General features: G+C 46.5%; 1 protein-coding gene across 7 annotated transcripts in view; it reads left to right on the forward strand.

The window, feature by feature from the left end:
* LOC112262494 (zinc finger RNA-binding protein-like) overlaps positions 1–20,857 on the forward strand; it is a 37,559-nt gene that overhangs the window by 7,934 nt on the left and 8,768 nt on the right. For 2 of the 7 annotated variants that reach the window (XM_042331210.1, XM_042331215.1), the window contains exons 3-14: positions 6,469–6,760; positions 7,779–7,959; positions 9,200–9,523; positions 10,076–10,221; positions 10,330–10,416; positions 10,908–11,108; positions 11,809–12,091; positions 15,398–15,588; positions 17,536–17,655; positions 18,925–19,070; positions 19,371–19,545; positions 20,444–20,658. In XM_042331210.1, coding sequence (XP_042187144.1) covers positions 6,469–6,760; positions 7,779–7,959; positions 9,200–9,523; positions 10,076–10,221; positions 10,330–10,416; positions 10,908–11,108; positions 11,809–12,091; positions 15,398–15,588; positions 17,536–17,655; positions 18,925–19,070; positions 19,371–19,545; positions 20,444–20,658 — 2,361 coding nt within the window. The remainder of the gene's footprint in view (positions 1–6,468; positions 6,761–7,778; positions 7,960–9,199; positions 9,524–10,075; positions 10,222–10,329; positions 10,417–10,907; positions 11,109–11,808; positions 12,092–15,397; positions 15,589–17,535; positions 17,656–18,924; positions 19,071–19,370; positions 19,546–20,443; positions 20,659–20,857) is intronic. The other 5 variants (XM_042331213.1, XM_042331214.1, XM_042331211.1 and 2 more) reach the window with 5 other exon arrangements.

Genomic DNA, 20,857 nt, shown 5'->3' on the forward strand with positions numbered 1-20,857 from the left:
AGCGGCGCCCCAGCCCCTCTGACGGCGCGCGGCGGCGCCCCAGCCCCTCTGACGGCGGCGCCCCAGCCCTCTGACGGCGGCGCCCCAGCCCCTCTGACGGCGGCGCCCCAGCCCCTCTGACGGCGGCGCCCCAGCCCCCCCTCTGACGGCGGCGCCCCAGCCCCCTCTGACGGCGGCGCCCCAGCCCCCCCTCTGACGGCGGCGCCCCAGCCCTCTGACGGCGGCGCCCCAGCCCCTCTGACGGCCCCCTGACGGCGCCCCAGCCCCTCTGACGGCGGACGGCGGCCCCCGCCCCCCGCCCCAGCCCCTCTGACGGCTGACGGCGGCGCCCCAGCCCCTCTGACGGCGGCCCCCAGCCCCCCCAGCCCCCCCCCTCTGACGGCGGCCCCCCCCCCCGCCCCTCTGACGGCGGCCCCCAGCCCCTCTGACGGCGCCCCCAGCCCTCTGACGGCGGCCCCCAGCCCCTCTGACGGCGGCCCCCAGCCCCCAGCCCCCCAGCCCCTCTGACGGCGGCCCCCAGCCCCTCTGACGGCGGCGCCCCAGCCCCTCTGCGCCCCCAGCCCCTCGGCGGCCCCCAGCCCCTCTGACAGCGGCGCCCCTGTATTGAAACTTCTGCCTAATCATTGCGCAACAATTCTAAATGCAATTGTGTGAACAGTTTTAGATGGTTTTAATGAACTATTTTAAATTCTCAATTGAAGCGCGGTTCCCATTTGCCATTAAAGTGCATAGGCAATGGTAGGTAGGCTTCAGTGCATCACACCACTTTGCAATGAGCTGAAGGCAGTATGCGTTTTGAAAACAGTGTATTCAGAACCTTTCACCTTTTCCACATTTTATGTTACAACCTTATTCTAAAATTGATTTGAATAGTTTTCTCATCAATCTACACAAAATACCCCATAATGAAGAAACAAAAACAGGTTTTTAGAAAATTTTGCAAAGGTATTAAAAATTTTAAACATTTATTTACATAAGTATTCAGACCCCTTGCTCTGAGATTCGGGTGCATTTTGTTTCCATTGAACTTTCTACAACTTGATTGGAGTCCACCTGGGGTAAATTCAATTGATTGAACATGGTTTTAAAAGGCACACCTGTCTATATAAGGTCCCACAGTTGACAGTGCATGTCAGAGCGAAAACCAACCCATGAGGTCAAAGGACTTGTCCCTTGAGCTCTGAGACAGGACTGTGTTGAGGCACAGATCTGGGGGAGGGTACCAACAAATGTCGGTCGCATTGAAGATCCCCAAGAACACCGTGGCATCCATCATTCTTAGAATAAAATGGGAGCTACCAAGACTCTTCGGAGAGCTGGCTGCCCAGTCAAACTGAGCAAATAGGGGAGAATGGCCTTGGTCAGGGAGGTGATGGTCACTCTGAAAGAGCTCCAGACTTCCTCTGTAGAGATGGATGTCCTTCTGGAAGGTTCTCCCATCTCTGCAGTACTCCACCAATCAGGCCTTTATGGTAGAGTGGCCAGACGGAAGCCACCCCTCAGTAAAAGGCACACGACAGCCCGCTTGGAGTTTGCCAAAAAGCACCTAAAGGAGAAAGAAGATTCTCTTGTCTGATGAAACCTAGATTGAACTCTTTGGCCTGAATGCCAAACGTCACATCTGGAGGAAACTAGGAACCGCTCAACACCTGGCCAATACCATCCCTACGGTGAAGCGTGGTGGCAGCATCATGCTGTGGGGATGTTTTTCAGGGACTGGGAGACTAGTGAGAATCAAGGGAAAGATGAACCTTCATGAAAACCTGCTCAGGACCTCCGACTGGGGGCACACAGCCAAGACCACGTAGGAGTGGCTTCGGGACATGTCCTTGAGTGGCCCAGACGTGAACCCAATCAAACATCTCTGGAGAGACCTGAAAATAGCTGTGCAGAAGCGCTCCCCATTCAGACAGAGCTTGAGAGGATCTGCAAAGAAGAATGAAGAAACTCCCCAAATACAGGTGTGCCAAGCTGGTAGCGTCATACCCAAGAAGACTTGAGGCTGTAATCGCTGCCAAAGGTGCTTCAACAAAGTACTGAGTAAAGGGTATGAATACTTATGTGAATGTCATACTTCAGTTATTTTTCTAAATGTTTTTACAAATTTCCTTTATCATCATGGGGTATTGTGATGTCATTATGGGGTATTGTGTGTAGATTGATGGGGAAACTTTTAATATGTTTTAGAACATAACTGTGGAAAAGGTGAAGGGTTCTGAGAACTTCTCAAATGTATTTATTTGTTTGAGACTTGAATGTTTTACCACTTCGTATTGAGGTATGTCTTAAGGGCTTTAAAGTAGAATCTGACAATCTAAACACAGAGGCAATTAGGGAACACTTAAACAACACAATGTAACTCCCAAGTCAATCACACTTCTGTGAAATCAAACTGTCCACTTAGGAAGCAACACTGACAATACATTTCACATGCTGTTGTGCAAATGGAATAGACAACATGTGGAAATTGTAGGCAATTAGAAAGACACCCCCAATAAAGGAGTGGTTCACAGACCACTTCTCAGTTCCTATGCTTCCTGGCTGATGTTTTGGTCACTTTTGAATAACGGCGGTGCTTTCACTCTAGTGGTAGCATGAGACGGAGTCTACAACCCACACAAGTGGCTCAGGTAGTGCAGCTCATCCAGGATGGTAACACCGTGTAACACCGTAACACCAACACCGTGCAGGACGTTTGGCATTTGCCAGAGAACACCAAGATTGCCAAATTCGCCACTGGCACCCTGTGCTCTTCACAGATAAAAGCAGGTTCACACTGAGCACATGTGACAGTCTGGAGACGCCGTGGAGAACGTTCTGCTGCCTGCAACCTCCAGCATGACCGGTTTGGTGGTGGGTCAGTCATGGTGTGGGGTGGCATTTCTTTGTGGGGCCGCACAGCCCTCCATGTGCTCGCCAGAGGTAGCCTGACTGCCATTAGGTACCGAGATGAGATCCTCAGACCCCTTGTGAGACCATATGCTGGTGCGGTTGGCCCTGGGTTCCTCCTAATGCAAGACAATGCTAGACCTCATGTGGCTGGAGTGTCAGCAGTTCCTTGCAAAAGGAAGGCATTGATGCTATGGACTGGCCTTCCCCAGACCTGAATCCAATTGAGCACATCTGGGACATCATGTCTCGCTCCATCCACCAATGCCACGTTGCACCACAGACTGTCCAGGAGTTGGCGGATGCATCAGTCCAGGTCTGGGAGGAAATCCCTCAGGAGACCATCCGCCACCTCATCAGAAGCATGCCCATGTAACAGTATAACTTTAGACCGACCGACCCTCTGCACACATCAACAACAGTCACCCACGAAGCATCGTTACCCATCACTCCACATCGCTCCACAAAAGCCGCGGCCCTTGCAGAGCAAGGGGAACCACTACTTCAAGGTCTCAGCAAGTGCTTGAAACGCTATTTAGCTCGCACCACCACTAACTAGCTAGCTGTTTGACATCCGTTACACCCATGCGTTGTAGGGAGGTCATACAGGCACGTGGAGGCCACACACACTACTGAGCCTCATTTTGACTTGTTTTAAGGACATTACATCAAAGTTGGATCAGCCTGTAGTGTGGTTTTCCACTTTAATATTGTGTGACTCCAAATCCAGACCTCCATGGGTTGATACATTTGATTTCCATTGATCATTTTTGTGTGATTTTGTTGTCAGTACATTCAACTATGTAAAGAAAAGTATTTTAATAAGAATATTTCATTCAGATCTAGGATGTGTTATTTGTGTTCCCTTGAATTTTTTTGAGCAGTGTATATTCTGGCAATCTGACCAATGGAACATGTGCGGTGATACTTAATGAATATGATGTCAGTTCGGTTGTCATCTGAGACATTCTCATCAATGACAAGATGACAAACTCTACAGTGGAAAGTCTACACATCAGAGTTATCAGATTCACATGGAATTGTTGTTCAATTTAAATGTTTGAATATGAAATGATTCGTGATTGGATGAAATGTGATTTTTAGCTTCTAAAATGTGAGATTTAGGTTTTCATAAGGCAGTGCTCTGCTCGATCAGTGGCCCGCCCCTGTGAAGGGACGTGGGCTATAAAACTTTTCAAACACGCCCTCCTCTCCCTTCCTATATAAGCCCTTGACGACAATATAACTTCCTGTTCCGAGGATGTAGGATGACGGTCCTATGTCAGAATGGTTCAGATAATGACTACAGAACAAAGCTAACATCAGCGTGAGCTTTGGTTGCGAATGGTATGAACTTTGAACTCTTATTCACTACAGAAGTGATAGCTCCTAGCCGTTGAGTTAGCAACAGCAGATGCAAATGAGGGTTTGGAAGGAACAGACAGAGTATCCCATCTATCACCCAACGACGTTACTACAATGTATCCAATTGACCACCAGAGACATTATACAAAGGACTCGGTTTGGCAACACGGTCTTCCATCTACCACCAACCTACTGAAGCGCAGCTCAGAGTAAATATTTATTGCACTTTTCCAAATGGGCGGTAATTTAGAATGCATAAGATACTGTATTTACGATAGCACAGCTTCTCCCTGTGTCCCTCAGTCTTCCCGCTCTTTCACTCCAGACCTTTTCCTTTGTGTAGCAAGCTGTCATATCTGTTCCGCCCGCTAGGTACGTTTTCCTTTATGACGTAATTTTGTAATCAAGTTATGATTTAATTGTGTGACTATTTCGTAAATAAAATAATTAAACCCAATTTTTGTATTGCTGATTCAAATTGTTAGCCAGGGTTCGTGCAGATATCTGAAAGTTGTAAATTCTTGGTTGAGACTGAATTAAGATGACGATTGATATTTATGTAAAATATTACTAGGTCTTTAAGAGTTTATTTCGGAATATAACAGCTCTATAAATATTATTTCATGGTGCCCGACTCTCTAATTACATTTACATGATTGGCTCAATCAGGTGATATTAATTACGGAGAAATTATTTTATAGAATAGCATGTCATATCACTTAATCCGGCATAGCCAAAGACACGACAGCAGTATGCATTGGGACAGTATGCATTTGTGTGCGGCTGCTCTGCCATGGAAAACCATTTCATGAATCTCCCGACGAACAGTTCTTGTGCTGACGTTGCTTCCAGAGGCAGTTTGCAACCGAGGACAGACTTTGCATCAGCATTCGGCTGATCATCCTGTTCTTTTGAGCTTGTGTGGCCTACCACTTCACAGCTGAGCCGTTGTTGCTCCTAGACGTTTCCACTTCACAATAATGGCACAGTTGACTGGGGCAGCTCTAGCAGGACAGAAATTTGACTAACTGATTTGTTGTAAAGGTGGCATCCTATGATGGTGAGCTCTTAAGGCCATTCTACTGCCAATGTTTGTCTATGGAGATTGCATGACTGTGAGCTTGTGTTTTTATACACCTGTTAGCAAACTTGTGTGGCTGAAATAGCCGAACCTACACATGTTGAAGGGGTGTCCACATACTATTTGTGTCTATGAATTGTCACAATGATGATCTTCAAATTTATGCATTTCATTGTCTCTGCTGCTCTGGACACTTAAGAGTAAAGAAACCAATGTGTCATTTAAACTGAACTATCAGTTGGTAGGGTTTCAGACCTGTGCGTCAATCACTGTGGGTGGGACTTTGAATGAAATTTGTTGATTCGATTTACATTTCGAGGCAAAAAAAACTAAGGGGTTCTGTCAATATTGATTTCCTGTTGAGAAACCATATAGAATTGCAGGAAAAATGGTTTTAAAAATGCACAAATTTTCAGGGGAGGACCCCCCCCACACACACACAGATTATGCACCCCCACTTTTATATGACGTAAGTTGTAATAAACGGACTGGTTGGAGAATGAAGCAGGTGTTAAACATGGGCTTTGAATAGACCTCTGATGGATATAGGATAGACTTCATTCAGTTCCACACCTTTTTTTATATATAAACCTAGTCCACACTCGCTGTTCACTCATCAAAGCACAGTAAATAGCCTTGGCGCCCAACTCGGTGGCTGTATAGGCCTATGAATCATGCAAACTCAAAATCATTCAACTCATTACCACCTACATTTACATTCACTCACCGGAGACGATGATGAAGCATAATGCTCTGTGAAAACAAATTTGACTGCGGGCAACCACAGCGTACAACAAATAACACTGGTACCAAGGAGGCGGGGCAGACTGACAAACCAGTTCTTTTTCCCCCTGTCATCGCTGGCTTTGACTGACAGGTGCCTGTCCTATCAATAGATCACTAGAAGATGCGTATCGTTCATTCTAGCGGGAGAAGGGTTAAACAGACTTTTCTGACACAGTGAATTGAAACTAAAATGTAAAAGGAGTTTTTTTAATTTATGAAGTGGAAAAAGAAGCTCACAGTGAGTCTCTGATTGGCCGTTTAGCTGTCGTAAAGCGCAGACATGACCTGCAATCAGAACTCTGGCCTATTGGCACGCAGCCGTTAATACTGCCCTCCTTTTTCTCCAGTCAGCAGCCGGGCGCGGTGGCCTACACCCACCCTACCACCGTGGCCAGCTACACAGTACACCAGGCACCGGTGGCTGCCCACACCGTGGCAGCAGCCTACGCTCCCACCGCTGCCACGGTTGCTGTAGCCAGGCCCGCCCCAGTTGCCGTGGCAGCCGCAGCCACCGCCGCAGCCTACGGCGGGTACCAGCCGGCGCACGCCACCGCAGACTACGGCTACGCACAACGCCAGCCGGACGTCCCACCCCCGCCTCCCCCGGTCACCTCCCAGAACTACCAGGTGGGTTACCAGGTAACTAACTGCCCAACTCTGTTTTAATTCAACACAATGTTTTGAGTGTTCATGAATTTTTAGGCTAAAGCGTTCTGAAATATACCCTGGGGAAATGTACCCTATGGGGAAATGTACCCTATGGGGAAATGTACCCTATGGGGAAATGTACCCTATGGGGAAATGTACCCTATAGGGAATAACAAACAAGGAAACGGCTGAAGAAATAGCGACTAGCTTTCCCCTTTAAGTTTCTTTCTCAGAAGCGTTGTGAAGGCTCCCCATTTCAATACTTATTTTGTGTCTACTCGGTTTTTAGGCTTATTTATTTTAATTATTTTAATTATTTATTTTTTCTCCAGACTGATTTTTGAAGGTGTTGGACCTCAGATATTCATTTAAAGTCTGTTCCCAGATTCTGTTTTGGTTTTTAATCACAGAACAGCTGAATGATTAGAGGGGGTCTTTAAACTGCTGCTGGTGATCATTTTTACCCAGTATTGCTGTCAGCTGTGATCAAAACTCCTTGTAATGTCTTCAACTAGGTCTACTATGCAGATGCTGCTGTGATATTAGATTGGGGATAATTTGTTCGAATAACTCTGTTACGGCCAAAATAAGTTTTATTACAGTCCTGCACCATTTAACAAGGGTAGGGGAACTACCCCTAGTGGTTAGAGCGTTGGACTAGTAACCGAAAGGTTGCTGGATCGAATCCCTGAGCTGACAAGGTCAAAATCTGTCGTTCTGCCCCTGAACAAGGCAGTTAACACACTGTTCCTAGGCCGTCATTGTAAAATAAGAATTTGTTCTTAAGTGACTTGCCTAGTTAAATAAAAGGTTAAAAAATTGTGTTTTTAATCCATGAATGTAGCATTAGCTAGCATTAGCTATTTTGAGAGAAGGTTAGAGAATCAGGATACCGTACTGAATCACCTTGTTTCACATCTTTTATGTTTAAATAAATAATAATAATAAATATGGGAGGTGAAATTATTTTGTTTTTCCCTGAGAACTCCCCTGTGCTCTCCTCATTCAGGACTCCTACTCCTACGTACGGTCTACGGCCCCGGCGGTAACCTACGACCCTAAGCAGTACTACCAGCAGCCCGTAGCTAGCGCTGCGGTAGCCGTACAGCCCCAACCCACGGCCGAGTCCTACTACCAGACCGCCTCCCTTAACACCTCCTGGGACACCCCGTGGAAGAAATCCCTACCAGGTGATGGCGACTTTACACTTTCGCTACATATTCCTTTTTTTGGTGTTTTTTTTTTTTGGGGACATTCAATTAGATTGACATAATCTCATCATGTAGGCCAGGGGTCTCCAACATTTTCTAGCATAAGAGAGACTTTTATTTTTGTATTTTCAAATGGGCACAGTCTTCTCCTCTACCCTACAACTCTTTCCCCGGGGTCCTTGGTGTAAAATGTGTTTTCTGTCAATATATTTGGTAAAATAATAGTTGATTATTTACTCCTAAAACCCCATAACATTTATTTTTTTTTTTTTCTGGTTTGGGATTTATTTTTTTATATATTTTTTTTACTCTCGGTATTAATTATTCACCGACCAAACAATGAAATGAATGACTCGGAACAATGTCAATGCTTAAATCACAACCGAAGACTATTTGAGGTTGAGGGGTGGTGTGTGTGAATGTACATTCCCCATTTTAATTGTGCTTTGTGTTTCTGCTGTGAGGACTGATGCTGCACGTCAATACACACTTAGCCAAACAATCAACACCCAATTCATACAAATAATCATTACATAGTTGTGTCAGTTTTAATTTAAAGGTTTTGGACGGGAAAGTCGGTTTCCCCACAAGACTGCTGTCATTAACATTGCTAACTGGTTATATACAGAGGGACAAATGCCGCCACCTGACAGCCCAGGGCAGTAATCGCTGGACATTCATTGGTAGATATTGTTCAGGCTTTTTTTTATTTTTTTTAAGCCAGGGATCATATCGATGTGTCTGATTGGATAGTAGCTGGGATCTTTGTTTATGACAGTTTGCGATGGAACGCATACAAAAAATCAATGTGGTTTCAGAATTGATTGGCAAGATTCTCATAGGTGGGCTGGTAGTTACTAGATCAGCCTGTTGGGGACCTCTGGTGTAGACACTAGATCTGCCTGGTTGGTGGAGACACTAGATCTGCCTGGTTGGTGGAGACACTAGATCTGCCTGGTTGGTGGAGACACTAGATCTGCCTGGTTGGTGGAGACACTAGATCTGCCTGGTTGGTGGAGACACTTAAAAAAATATATATATTTGTATAAAAAAATGTGTTCATTAGCGTTGAATGTGAACTATTTCACTTGCATTATTGTCTACACTGTCATCACGCACAGACTTATCTGCAAAAAGTCCATTTAATGGAAACATATCTGTTGGGAAAATGAACCTATTTTTTGAAACCGTGCAAGTATTCACATCTCTGCTTCTGCAGCTTCTAAAACAGGCTACACCCAGACAAGTCTGGCCCCCTACACCCAGACCCAGCAGACCAGGCAGGTGACGGCCATCAAGCCTGCTGTGCCCTCCACCTTCTCAATCTACCCGGTCTCCTCCACCGTTCAGCCCGTAGCCGCCGCCTCTGTGGTCCCCTCCTACTCCCAGAGCCCTACCTACTCCACCAACGCGGTCACGTACTCTGGTAAGCACGACATGCAAGCCGTAACCAGCATGCACTACCTGCCAACTACCTACTCCACCAACGCAGTCACGTACTCCCAGAGCCCCACGTATAGTACCAACCCCGTCGCCTACTCTGGTAAGCATTCAAATACACCTAGGGGTTGCAAAATTGGGCACATCTCCCCCACCCCTCCCAGGATTCCAGAAATCGCGGTTGGAGTATTCCTAGAGTCTGAAGCAAGAAGTCCTCCAACCAAGATTTCTGGAAAACCTCTTTGAATTTTGGGATTGTTACTGTAATTAACTTCACTGCCTACCCAACTGTCTGACTTCTGGCCTGTCCTCTAAACCTCCTCTCCTCTTATCCCTGGTGTCCTCTTATCCCTGGTGTCCTCTTATCCCTGTTGTCCCCTCGTCTTATCCCTGTTGTCCCCTCGTCTTATCCCTGTTGTCCTCTTATCCCTGTTGTCCCCTCGTCTTATCCCTGTTGTCCTCTTATCCCTGTTGTCCTCTTATCCCTGTTGTCCCCTCGTCTTATCCCTGGTGTCTTATCCCTGTTTGTCCTCTTATCCCTGTTGTCCCCTCGTCTTATCCCTGTTGTCCTCTTATCCCTGTTGTCTCCTCGTCTTATCCCTGTTGTCCCCTCGTCTTATCCCTGGTGTCCTCTTATCAATGCCCCCCCCCCAAGGCACCTCGTATTCGGGCTACGAAGCTGCGGTGTACTCTGCTGCCTCAACCTACTACCAGCAGCAGCAGCAGAAACAGGCTGTGGCGGCTGTCGCAGCTTCAGCAGCCTGGACAGGCAGCTCCTTCACCAAGAAACCTCCCTTCCAGGTCATATTTCTATTCGTGTTTTCTTACTGTTTTAAGGATATATATTTTTTGTAGCTTAACTGCTTTTATTGTTAAGATTCTAATTCATTATTTACCCCCCCCTTCCAGAGCAAGCAGCTGAAACCCAAGCAGCCCCCCAAACCACCACAGATCCACTACTGTGACGTCTGCAAGATCAGCTGTGCAGGACCCCAGGTGAGTTTAGAACACCTCTAGCCAGGACCCCAGGTGAGGTTAGAGAACACCTGTCGCCGGGACCCCCGGGGTGAGGTTAGAGAACACCTCTGTCCCTCTAGCTATAATTTACCTTAACGTATCATTATTTAGTTACATTATCTCAATGGGGCCACTGGGCTAGAAATAGGAGCTAAGTCCAATGGTCAGGTCACTCTGAGGGAGTTGTCGGCTTAATGTCCAAACGCCAGTCACCTGTTGCCTTTCTGTAACAGTGGATTTAAAGTGAGCTAAAAATAAATCCAGCTACTTCTTTTTGAGTGTTCCAACTCCTTTCTACCTCAAACTTAGTCCTTTTTTTTGTTTTTTCTTAGTAAGCCCTTGGTGATTTGTCATTGTTGAACACACCCCTCCTTTCCATTGTGTGCTGAAGCGCGAAGGCCCACCTGAACTCTGAGCTAAAAACGATCTAGAGAACATAATTTTACATGTCTCCCCGTCCTCCCACCCAGACCTACAAGGAGCACCTGGAGGGCCAGAAGCACAAGAAGAAGGAGGTGGCCCTGAAAGTCTCCCAGAGCAGCAGCAGCAGTAGTAGTGGAGGAGGCTCAGCCCGGGGGACTCAGAACCAGCTCCGCTGTGAGCTCTGTGACATCTCCTGCACCGGAGCAGATGCATACGCTGCACACATCCGAGGAGCCAAGCACCAGAAGGTAGGCTACCTGCTTTTAAAAAATGCTTGTATGAAGCAGTTGTCACAGTGCTTTACATTTTTACATGGACCCAAAGAACCAGACTCTGAGGGGAGTTCCACAATTACAGAGTCATAGTACTTAGCTGTCTGGTATTGTTGGTGTCTTAAGTAAAGCGATCTGCTTAATGGGTCAACAACTCCTATCAAATACTTCCAGACCTCAGGGCCAGTCTGGGGGGGGGGCTTAGGGAGAAGGGGGAGGCTTAGGGGAGAAGGATACCACATGCTGTTTGGTCACCCAATGAGCACTCGATCTATGACTACATCACTCATCCGGTCAGGTTCCCCTGCTTAAACGTCTCATTGTTTCAACCAATGGCTGCGTGCCACGTCGTCGTCGACTGTGTTCTGTCACCACGTTGCTGACACGTGTGACGCGCTCCGTTAAAATACCTATCCAGGCGTTGTAAGAGCTGGCATGTTTTTCAGAAACACCTCCATCTACAAGTGCCGTTTTGGTCACCTCCTCTAATTTATTCATCCCGATCCCAGTCAACATTATTTTTAGTTTTAAAACTGCTGGGGTTGCATATCAGGGATGTTTTGTGCTGAAGCCCCACTGAAAAGCGTTACATTTACATTTTCCCCGGACTCTCTGAAATGTTTACGGCCGCACTGGTTGAAGTACTGCTAAAATGTTTCTTGTTCCCTGTGTAAAGGTGGTGAAGCTCCACACCAAGCTGGGGAAGCCCATCCCCTCTACAGAACCCAATGTCGTGACCCAGACCCCTACGTCAACCACGGCCTCCTCCTCCAAGACCCCTGCTTCCTCTTCTTCCACCCTCACAGGCTCTACGTCTAACTCTTCCTACCTGAAACCGGTCAACATTGTCAGCCAGGGTGGGGTTGGGATTGGTAAGGGTCCAGCCACAAACAGCCTATCAGCAGCCAATGCCACCACAGCCGTCAAGAAGGTCAACACCCCCAAGATCAACTTTGTTGGTAAGTTCTTTTAAAAAAAAATCAAATGGGAAGTACTGAAAGACTTGGAGAATCTTTTCCCTTCCAAAAAACCATAGGATATTTAAAAAATATATATATATATGACCGTTTTGCCCCCTACTGAAATAAGCTTTGCAATGTGGAACATGGTTCCTGTTGAATGACAAGAGGCTAAGTCTGCACTAGGTTAGTCTGGTGCTGTGTTGGCAGTAGGGCTTCCATGACCAACAAATATTGGTTGACCGACAGTCCCTTCTTTTGACCAATTGCTCCACAGGGATGGTGAGTTAAGAGAATCAGAATTAGTATCACACCCCCCCCTTTATAGGACTACATTAATGTGCAGGCCAGGTAGCCTAGGCCTGCTGCTAATGGTAATCAGGTGTGTGTCCTTACTCAAGATTGACATGTGCGTTTCAAACAAAAGACGATGAATGAATTGACAACGCATAAATAAATGGAACAATGTTTTTTTTGTAGTGCGCTCTGCGAACAACGTGTCCACTCTGACAACGACAAGACTGATATTGAATGCATTAACAGAAAATACCATAAACATGGTAGATTATAAATGAAGGTAATGAATGTTAAATGTGGTACTGGTGTCATCCTCGCGGCCTCCAATGGATTAGTCCAATCAGACAGGTGTCTCGTGCCATTTTAAATTTGCATATATTTACCACTTCTCGACTTGAGAAAATAATCGGTCGACCAACAGCCCATCGACCAGCTAAATTGAGGTTAGCCATAGTTGGCAGTCCTTGCTAATGAGGAGATTAATCACGGAGGTTAAAGCCAGGCCAAGCTGAGGCCGGGGTCAACTAAGGCCAGAATTCAGACAGATTGTTCTGACAGGAGCATCTCTCTTTCATTCTGATTATCTCTGTCTTTGTAACCATTTGTTAATTTGATGCAGTTTCACAATCTCCTTTTATTCTTGGATTTATGACCATTTCAAACTGAGTTGTAGGTAAGAGTCCTATCAGATGTACCAAAAATGCATATAATTGAATTCTCATGCTTTATCTACTGGAAGAATTTATAAACTATTTGTATGAAATGACTGGACATGAAGCTTCTTGCTATACCACAGCTGTCAGGTGGATGGATTATCTTGGCAAAGGAGAAATGCTCACTAACAAGGATGGAAACCAATTTTGTGAATTTAGCTTGTTTTGTGCATATTGAAAATTTCAGATTTGTATTTATTTCAGCAAATCATTGGACCGTCACTTTACATGTGCATTTTTATGTATTTCTTCAGTGTAGAACATGCTACTACATAGTGTGAATGACAATTTAATGTTTGTTTTCAGATAATCATGCATTTACATTCCAATAGGGCCTCTTTTGAAACCGCTCTTGAACCGAACTAACGTCTGAGACCTGTTGGATCAGAGGGTGAGGGCTAGGGCCACCCCTCAAAATCCCCCCTCAAAATCAAAAGTAATAGTCAGTATCTGGTGTGGCCACCAGCTGCATTAAGTACTGCAGTGCATCTCCTCCTCATGGACTGAACTAGATTTGCTAGTTCTTGCTGTGAGATGTTACCCCACTCTTCCACCAGGGCACCTGCAAGTTCCCTGACATTTCTGGGGGGGAATGGTCCTAGCCCTCACCCTCCGATCCAACAGGTCCCAGATGTGCTCAATGGGATTGAGATCCGGGCTCGTCGCTGGCCATGACAGAACACTGACATTCCTGTCTTGCAGGAAATCACACACAGAATGAGCAGTATGGCTGGTGGAGTTGTCATGTTGGAGGGTTCTGTCAGGATGAGCCTGCAGGAAGGGTACCACATGAGGGAGGAGGATGTCTTCCCTGTAATGCACAGCGTTGAGATTGCCTGCAATGACAACCAGCTCAGTCCGATGATGCTGTGATACACCGCCCCAGACCATGACGGACCCTCCACCTCCAAATCGATCCCGCTCCAGAGTACAGGTCTCAGTGTAACTCTCATTCCTTCAGAGATAAACATGGATCTGACAAAACCGTGACTCGTCAGTGAAGAGCACTTTTTGCCAGTCCTGTCTGATTCAGCAACGGTGGGTTTGTACCCATGGGCGACGTTGTTGCCAGTGATGTCTGGTGAGGACCTGCCTTACAACAGGCCTACAAGCCCTCAGTCCAGCCTCTCTCAGCCTATTGCGGACAGTCTGAGCACTGATGGAGGGATTGTGCGTTCCTGGTGTAACTCGGGCAGTTGTTGCCATCCTGTACCTGTCCCGCAGGTGTGATGTTCAGATGTACCGATCCTGTGCAGGTGCTGTTACACATGGTCTGTCACTGCGAGGATGATCAGCTGTCCGTCCTGTCTCCCTGTAGCACTGTCTTAGGCGTCTCACAGTACGGACATTGCAATTTATTGCCCTGGCCACATCTGCAGTCCTCATGTCTCCTTACAGCATGCCTAAGGCACATTCCGCAGATGAGCAGGGACCCTGGTCATCTTTCTTTTGGTGTTTTTCAGCGTCAGTAGAAAGGTCTCTTTAGTGTCCTACGTTTTATAACTGTGACCTTAATTGCCTTCCGTCTGTAAGCTGTTAGTGTCTTAACGACCGTTCCACAGGTGCATGTTCATTAATTGTTTATGGTTCATTGAACAAGCAAGGGAAACAGTGTTTAACCCCTTTACAATGAATATCTATTAAGTTTTTGGGGGATTTTTACAAATTACCCTTGAAAGACGGGGTCCTGAAAAGGGGACGGTTTACTTTTTTTTTTGCCGAGTTTAACTAGCCCAAGCGGACAACGTCGTAATCTTAACAATCGCTAGCATTCCCAAACCTTTTCACTAAGCAACTACTGACTTGTTTCTGCTCTGTGGCTGAAAATTCCTATGTTCTGTTAGAGGATAGCTCTCTGACAGGAATATATCACAATTTACGACTCTGACATCTGGGTCAATCAACTTCAAAGCACCAGAAAGAGGCTTCGATGCCAATCTCAGATTATCCTGGAGTTGGTAACCCAACACAATTTAGCATTCTTGAAATATTTGATCTCTGAGAAATTAAGCTAATTGATTGCACCCAAATTGGCTTTTTTTAAATTACATTTTTATAGGTTTTAATATTGTTGGGTGCGATGCAAAGTTTGGTCCAAATCGGATATTACATTAAAATAGTAATTTAACCTAAATGAACTAAATGTTTCAGGAATGCTAATCCTACAGGTTTCTAACTACAAATGATTTCAAAACTATCTGAGATCGTGGGTGTAATGGTATTGCTGAAATGTATATGGAATGACATGTTTCCTGTAAAGCTGCAACTCATTCTGGAATTCTTCTTTTTCTCCCAGGAGGAAACAAGCTCCAGACTACCGGGAAAGTGACAGAGGAAGCCAAAGTGGAGGCATCCAAACCTCCTCTGCCCTCATTGGTTCCCCAGGTTCAGGAGTCCAAGAACGAGTCCTCTGATTCCCTGTCTGCGTCCACCCTGGCTGCCCTGCAGAGTGATGTGCAGCCTGTTGGACATGACTATGTGGAAGAGGTACGGTTGACATCTAGAATGACTGACAGGTGTAGTAGAATGTCCTATTTAAAACACAATAGGTGCTTATTAGAGACATGCTTCTATTTGGCTGTCTATTTCTCTAATGCACACAGCTTTTGCTCATTTGCATAATTGTTTAATTCCAGCATTTACTGCTAGCATTTAAATACATTTCTTCATTTCCTGCACTATCATTTATTTTGTCTTAGTATTACTCTACAAAATGTTTTATAATAATAAGTAAGGACTTTAATAATTATTATTCTCACTATGCATTTGAGCCATTTCTTACTTTCGTCACTAGAGTGCGATCGACCGCTTTCTGGGGGTCTGTACTGAAATGTTTGTCGTTGCCCGGGCTATTAAAATGGACAGGTGGCTATTTGAGACTCGCGGTTTTTAGTTTTACAGTATTTCTGGTGCCTGTCATTCATATTCCATTCACCCAGTTCAATGTAACAGTGACAGGTTTAGGCTACTATATGATACTAGAATGTTCCCTATACCCATCATGAGGTTGATACAACCTAGCCTATGAATGAAAGATTAAAACATGGCTGCACACCGGTCGAGAAATTTGAGGTGACAGACGGTGACACATGGAAAGACAGTAACATTCAACACCGCCTTGCACACTCGTCTGCATCTAGCTGATCTAGGATGTAATCCACGGTCCAACCGTAGCAAACGAGAGTTTCTATTGGACAAATTCGGGTATGTTTCTCACCTTTTCTGTTAGTTTCCGTTTAAGAAATGTTTCTCAACATAATCGGTGGAATGAGTACACCCGATCACACAAACACAGTTCACTTTCATAGCAGCCACGTTGTATTCCTTCTCACCTTTTCCCTTCGCTTGTGGACTTCAATGCACAACACATCAGCTGTATGTGACCAGGAGAAAAAACCTTTCCAAGCCAAACCTCTACACACAGCCTACATCATTGTCCCCATATTAGATAACATAACGTCATAGTCAGCATAACTAATAGAACTAATGTGTTAGTAAACACTGCATTTTATGCAGTGCTAGCTGAAGCTTATGCTTTCAGTACTAGATTTCTTCTTTTGATTGGGTGGACAACATGTCAGTTCATGCTGCAAGAGCTCTGATAGGTTGGAGGATATCCTCCGGAAGTTGTCATAATTACTGTGGAAGAGGGCGAGAACCATGAGCCTCCTAGGTTTTGTATTGAAGTCTGTGTACCCAGAGGAGGTTGGAAACTAGCTGTCCTCCTTTTACACCATGGTGCTACCCTGCAGAGTGCTGTTGAGGCTACTGTAGACCTTCATTACAAAAGTGTGTTTTAATCAGTTATTTGGTGACGTGATTATATTTAGTTTAATTTGGGGCGGCAGGTGGCCTAGTAACCGAAAAGTTGCTGGATCGAATCCCTCGAGCTGACAAGGTAAAAATCTGTCGTTCTGCCCCTTAACAAGACAGTTAAACCCACTGTTCCTAGGCCGTCATTGAAAATAAGAATTTGTTCTTAACCGACTTGCCTAGTTAAATAAAGAAGAAAATTTAAAATAATGTGTGTGAAATTCAGAGGATGGTCCTCCTCTGAGGAGCCTCCACTGCTGCCCTGACCTCATCCCCCATCGAACACCTTTTGGGATGAACACCGACTATGAGCCGGGCCTAATCGCCCAACACCAGTGTTCCAACATCTCGTGGAAAGCCTTCCCAGAAGAGTGGAGGCTATTCCACCAAAGGGGGGACCAACTCCATATTAATGCTCTTGATTTTGGAATGAGGTGTTTGAAGAGTAGGTTTCCACACATTTTTATTTGGTCGTGTGTGGATATATGGGGGGGTGTTTTGTATACAGGGCACATTTTGAAAAAGAGACCTAGGTCTTCACTGTTGAATAATGAAAGCAGTATCTGAAACACGACTAACTCCTATAGCCTTTAAAAATAAAAATGTATTTCCTATCTGTAGGTGCGTAACGACGAAGGCAAGGTGATCCGGTTCCACTGTAAGCTGTGTGAATGTAGCTTCAACGATCCCAACGCCAAAGAGATGCATCTGAAGGGCAGGAGACACCGCCTGCAGTACAAGGTTAGTGGAGTCACTGAAGGGCAGGAGACACCGCCTGCAGTACAAGGTTAGTGGAGTCACTGAAGGGCAGGAGATACCGCCTGCAGTACAAGGTTAGTGGAGTCACTGAAGGGCAGGAGATACCGCCTGCAGTACAAGGTTAGTGGAGTCACTGAAGGGCAGGAGATACCGCCTGCAGTACGAAGTTAGTGGAGTCACTGAAGGGCAGGAGACACCGCCTGCAGTACAAGGTTAGTGGAGTCACTGAAGGGCAGGAGACACCGCCTGCAGTACAAGGTTAGTGGAGTCACTGAATGGCAGGAGACACCGCCTGCAGTACAAGGTTAGTGGAGTCACTGAAGGGCAGGAGACACCGCCTGCAGTACAAGGTTAGTGGAGTCACTGAAGGGCAGGAGACACCGCCTGCAGTACAAGGTTAGTGGAGTCACTGAAGGGCAGGAGACACCGCCTGCAGTATGAAGCAGTACAAGGTTAGTGGAGTCACTGAAGGGCAGGAGACACCGCCTGCAGTACAAGGTTAGTGGAGTCACTGAAGGGCAGGAGACACCGCCTGCAGTACAAGGTTAGTGGAGTCACTGAAGGGCAGGAGACACCGCCTGCAGTACAAGGTTAGTGGAGTCACTGAAGGGCAGGAGACACCGCCTGCAGTACAAGGTTAGTGGAGTCACTGAAGGGCAGGAGACACCGCCTGCAGTATGAAGTTAGTGGAGTCACTGAAGGGCAGGAGACACCGCCTGCAGTATGAAGTTAGTGGAGTCACTGAAGGGCAGGAGACACCGCCTGCAGTATTTTAACAGGTCGACTCTGTTGCCCACTGTCATGAAACCACAAGTGTTTGGATATCCAGTCAGTCACATTGGTATTTGAAGGTGTGCCTGTCTATCCATGGCCATTTCGGATGACCCTTTTTGGGTAACCCTTAAATGAGACGTTACAGGTGAAGCCCTCTATCAGAGCTGAGATCAAATCCAATTTTATTCATCACATGCTTGCAGTGCATTCGAAAAGTATAAATACATAAAAATAAAAAAACACCACCTCCCTTGAATTTAGCCGACGCTGCTGTACTGTCCTGCCATAAAAAACAAAAACAGCTAGATGTGTTGTCCTCGTTCAGCCACGACTCTGTGAAACAGGATATTAGTTCTACAGATCCTGTTGCTAGGATAGTCTCCAACGGAACTCATTAATTGGTCACGAGCCCCTTAAATGGTTGCTATGCAACGCAGCGCCATTCTCAACAGCACGTCCCCCCCCCCCTCCCTGTAGAAAAAGGTGAACCCGGAGCTGCAGGTGGAGGTGAAGCCCTCTATCAGAGCCAGGAAGATCCAGGAAGAGAAGATGAGGAAACAGATGCAGAAGGAGGAGTACTGGAGGAGGAGAGAGGAAGAGGAGAGATGGAGGATGGAGATGAGGTATGGGGTGGGGCTGTCGCTTCCCAGTTGAAACCGTTCACACTCATATATATTATGATAATTGTGCCTTTTTTTTTTGTAGTCCGACAGGTTTTTTTTTTCTGTCTGTTTGTGCGAAGTCTAAAGTTCGATAGCTGAAGTGTACACCCCCTTCAGGGGTACTAGTCAACAGTACTCCTAGTAGTACTAGGCCCTCCCTAGCTAACCCTCTTATGTTAACTGAGTGAACACTAAAGGGGGAAAGGTGGAGAAACTGACTCTTTCTCTCTCTCTCGTGTGTGTGTGTGTGTGTCGCTCTAGACGTTATGAGGAGGACATGTACTGGCGTTGTATGGAGGAGCAGCACCACTGGGACGAGAGACGTGGGGGGCCCAGGATGCCAGGGGACGGACCATACCTCCAGGGGCCTCCTGGCCCACCTGGACTACTGGGGGTTCGGCCTGGCATGCCCATCTCTCAGCCACAAGGACCTGTGGTAGCATATCTACCAGTCCACACACATACACAGATCCACACACGTAGATCCACACACAATCCACCATGCCCATCTCTCAGCCACAGGGACCTGTGGTAGCATATCTACCAGTCCACACACATACACAGATCCACACACGTAGATCCACACACAATCCACCATGCCCATCTCTCAGCCACAAGGACCTGTGGTAGCATATCTACCAGTCCACACACATACACAGATCCACACACGTAGATCCACACACAATCCACCATGCCCATCTCTCAGCCACAGGGACCTGTGGTAGCATATCTACCAGTCCACACACATACACAGATCCACACACGTAGATCCACACACAATCCACCATGCCCATCTCTCAGCCACAGGGACCTGTGGTAGCATATCTACCAGTCCACACACATACACAGATCCACACACGTAGATCCACACACAATCCACCATGCCCATCTCTCAGCCACAGGGACCTGTGGTAGCATATCTACCAGTCCACACACATACACAGATCCACACACGTAGATCCACACACACCACCATGCCCATCACCATGCCCATCTCACCATCATCTACCAGTCATCAGCCACAAGGACCTGTGGTAGCATATCTACCAGTCCACACACATACACAGATCCACACACGTAGATCCACACACAATCCACCATGCCCATCTCTCAGCCACAGGGACCTGTGGCTGGAAACAACCCCATGTATACACACACACACACTAGATGTAATTGCTGTATGATCTAGTGAAAATGCACTGGGGACTATAAAAGAGGCATCAATCCAGTCCAAGGCAGTGCTGTGGCATTTTAATTGGCCCAAACCCTGTGATGTTTTATTTCTTACTATACAGACTATTTGAGCCGTTTTTTGTTTTGTGTTCTCTTGACAGCCTCCCCGTCGCCCGGACTCGTCAGACGATCGCTACGTGATGACGAAGCACACGGCCATCTACCCTTCTGAGGAGGAGCTGCAGGCCGTCCAGAAGATCGTCTCCATCACAGAGAGAGCCCTCAAACTGGTCTCGGACATCACAGATCAGGAGAAGACTAAGGAGACGACTGGGGAGGAGAAAGAGAAGGAGGTCCCAAAGACTGCCCAAGACCGGTGAGGAGGAGGTTCACCCATTTTGAATGTTGTATTGTTTTTGTCCATCTGAGCTGCGTTCTATTGATTCCCGGTGTCATTTTTCATTTTTTCCCGTCTGAGCTGTTGCCTTTGGCTCAACCTGGTCCTACTCTGTTCAGACAAGCCCAGCAAGACCCTGCGTCACTGCATAGCGGAACGTCTACGTCAAGCATAGAAC

The sequence above is a fragment of the Oncorhynchus tshawytscha genome, linkage group LG12 (assembly GCF_018296145.1).
Source record: "Oncorhynchus tshawytscha isolate Ot180627B linkage group LG12, Otsh_v2.0, whole genome shotgun sequence".
NCBI lineage: Eukaryota > Metazoa > Chordata > Actinopteri > Salmoniformes > Salmonidae > Oncorhynchus > Oncorhynchus tshawytscha.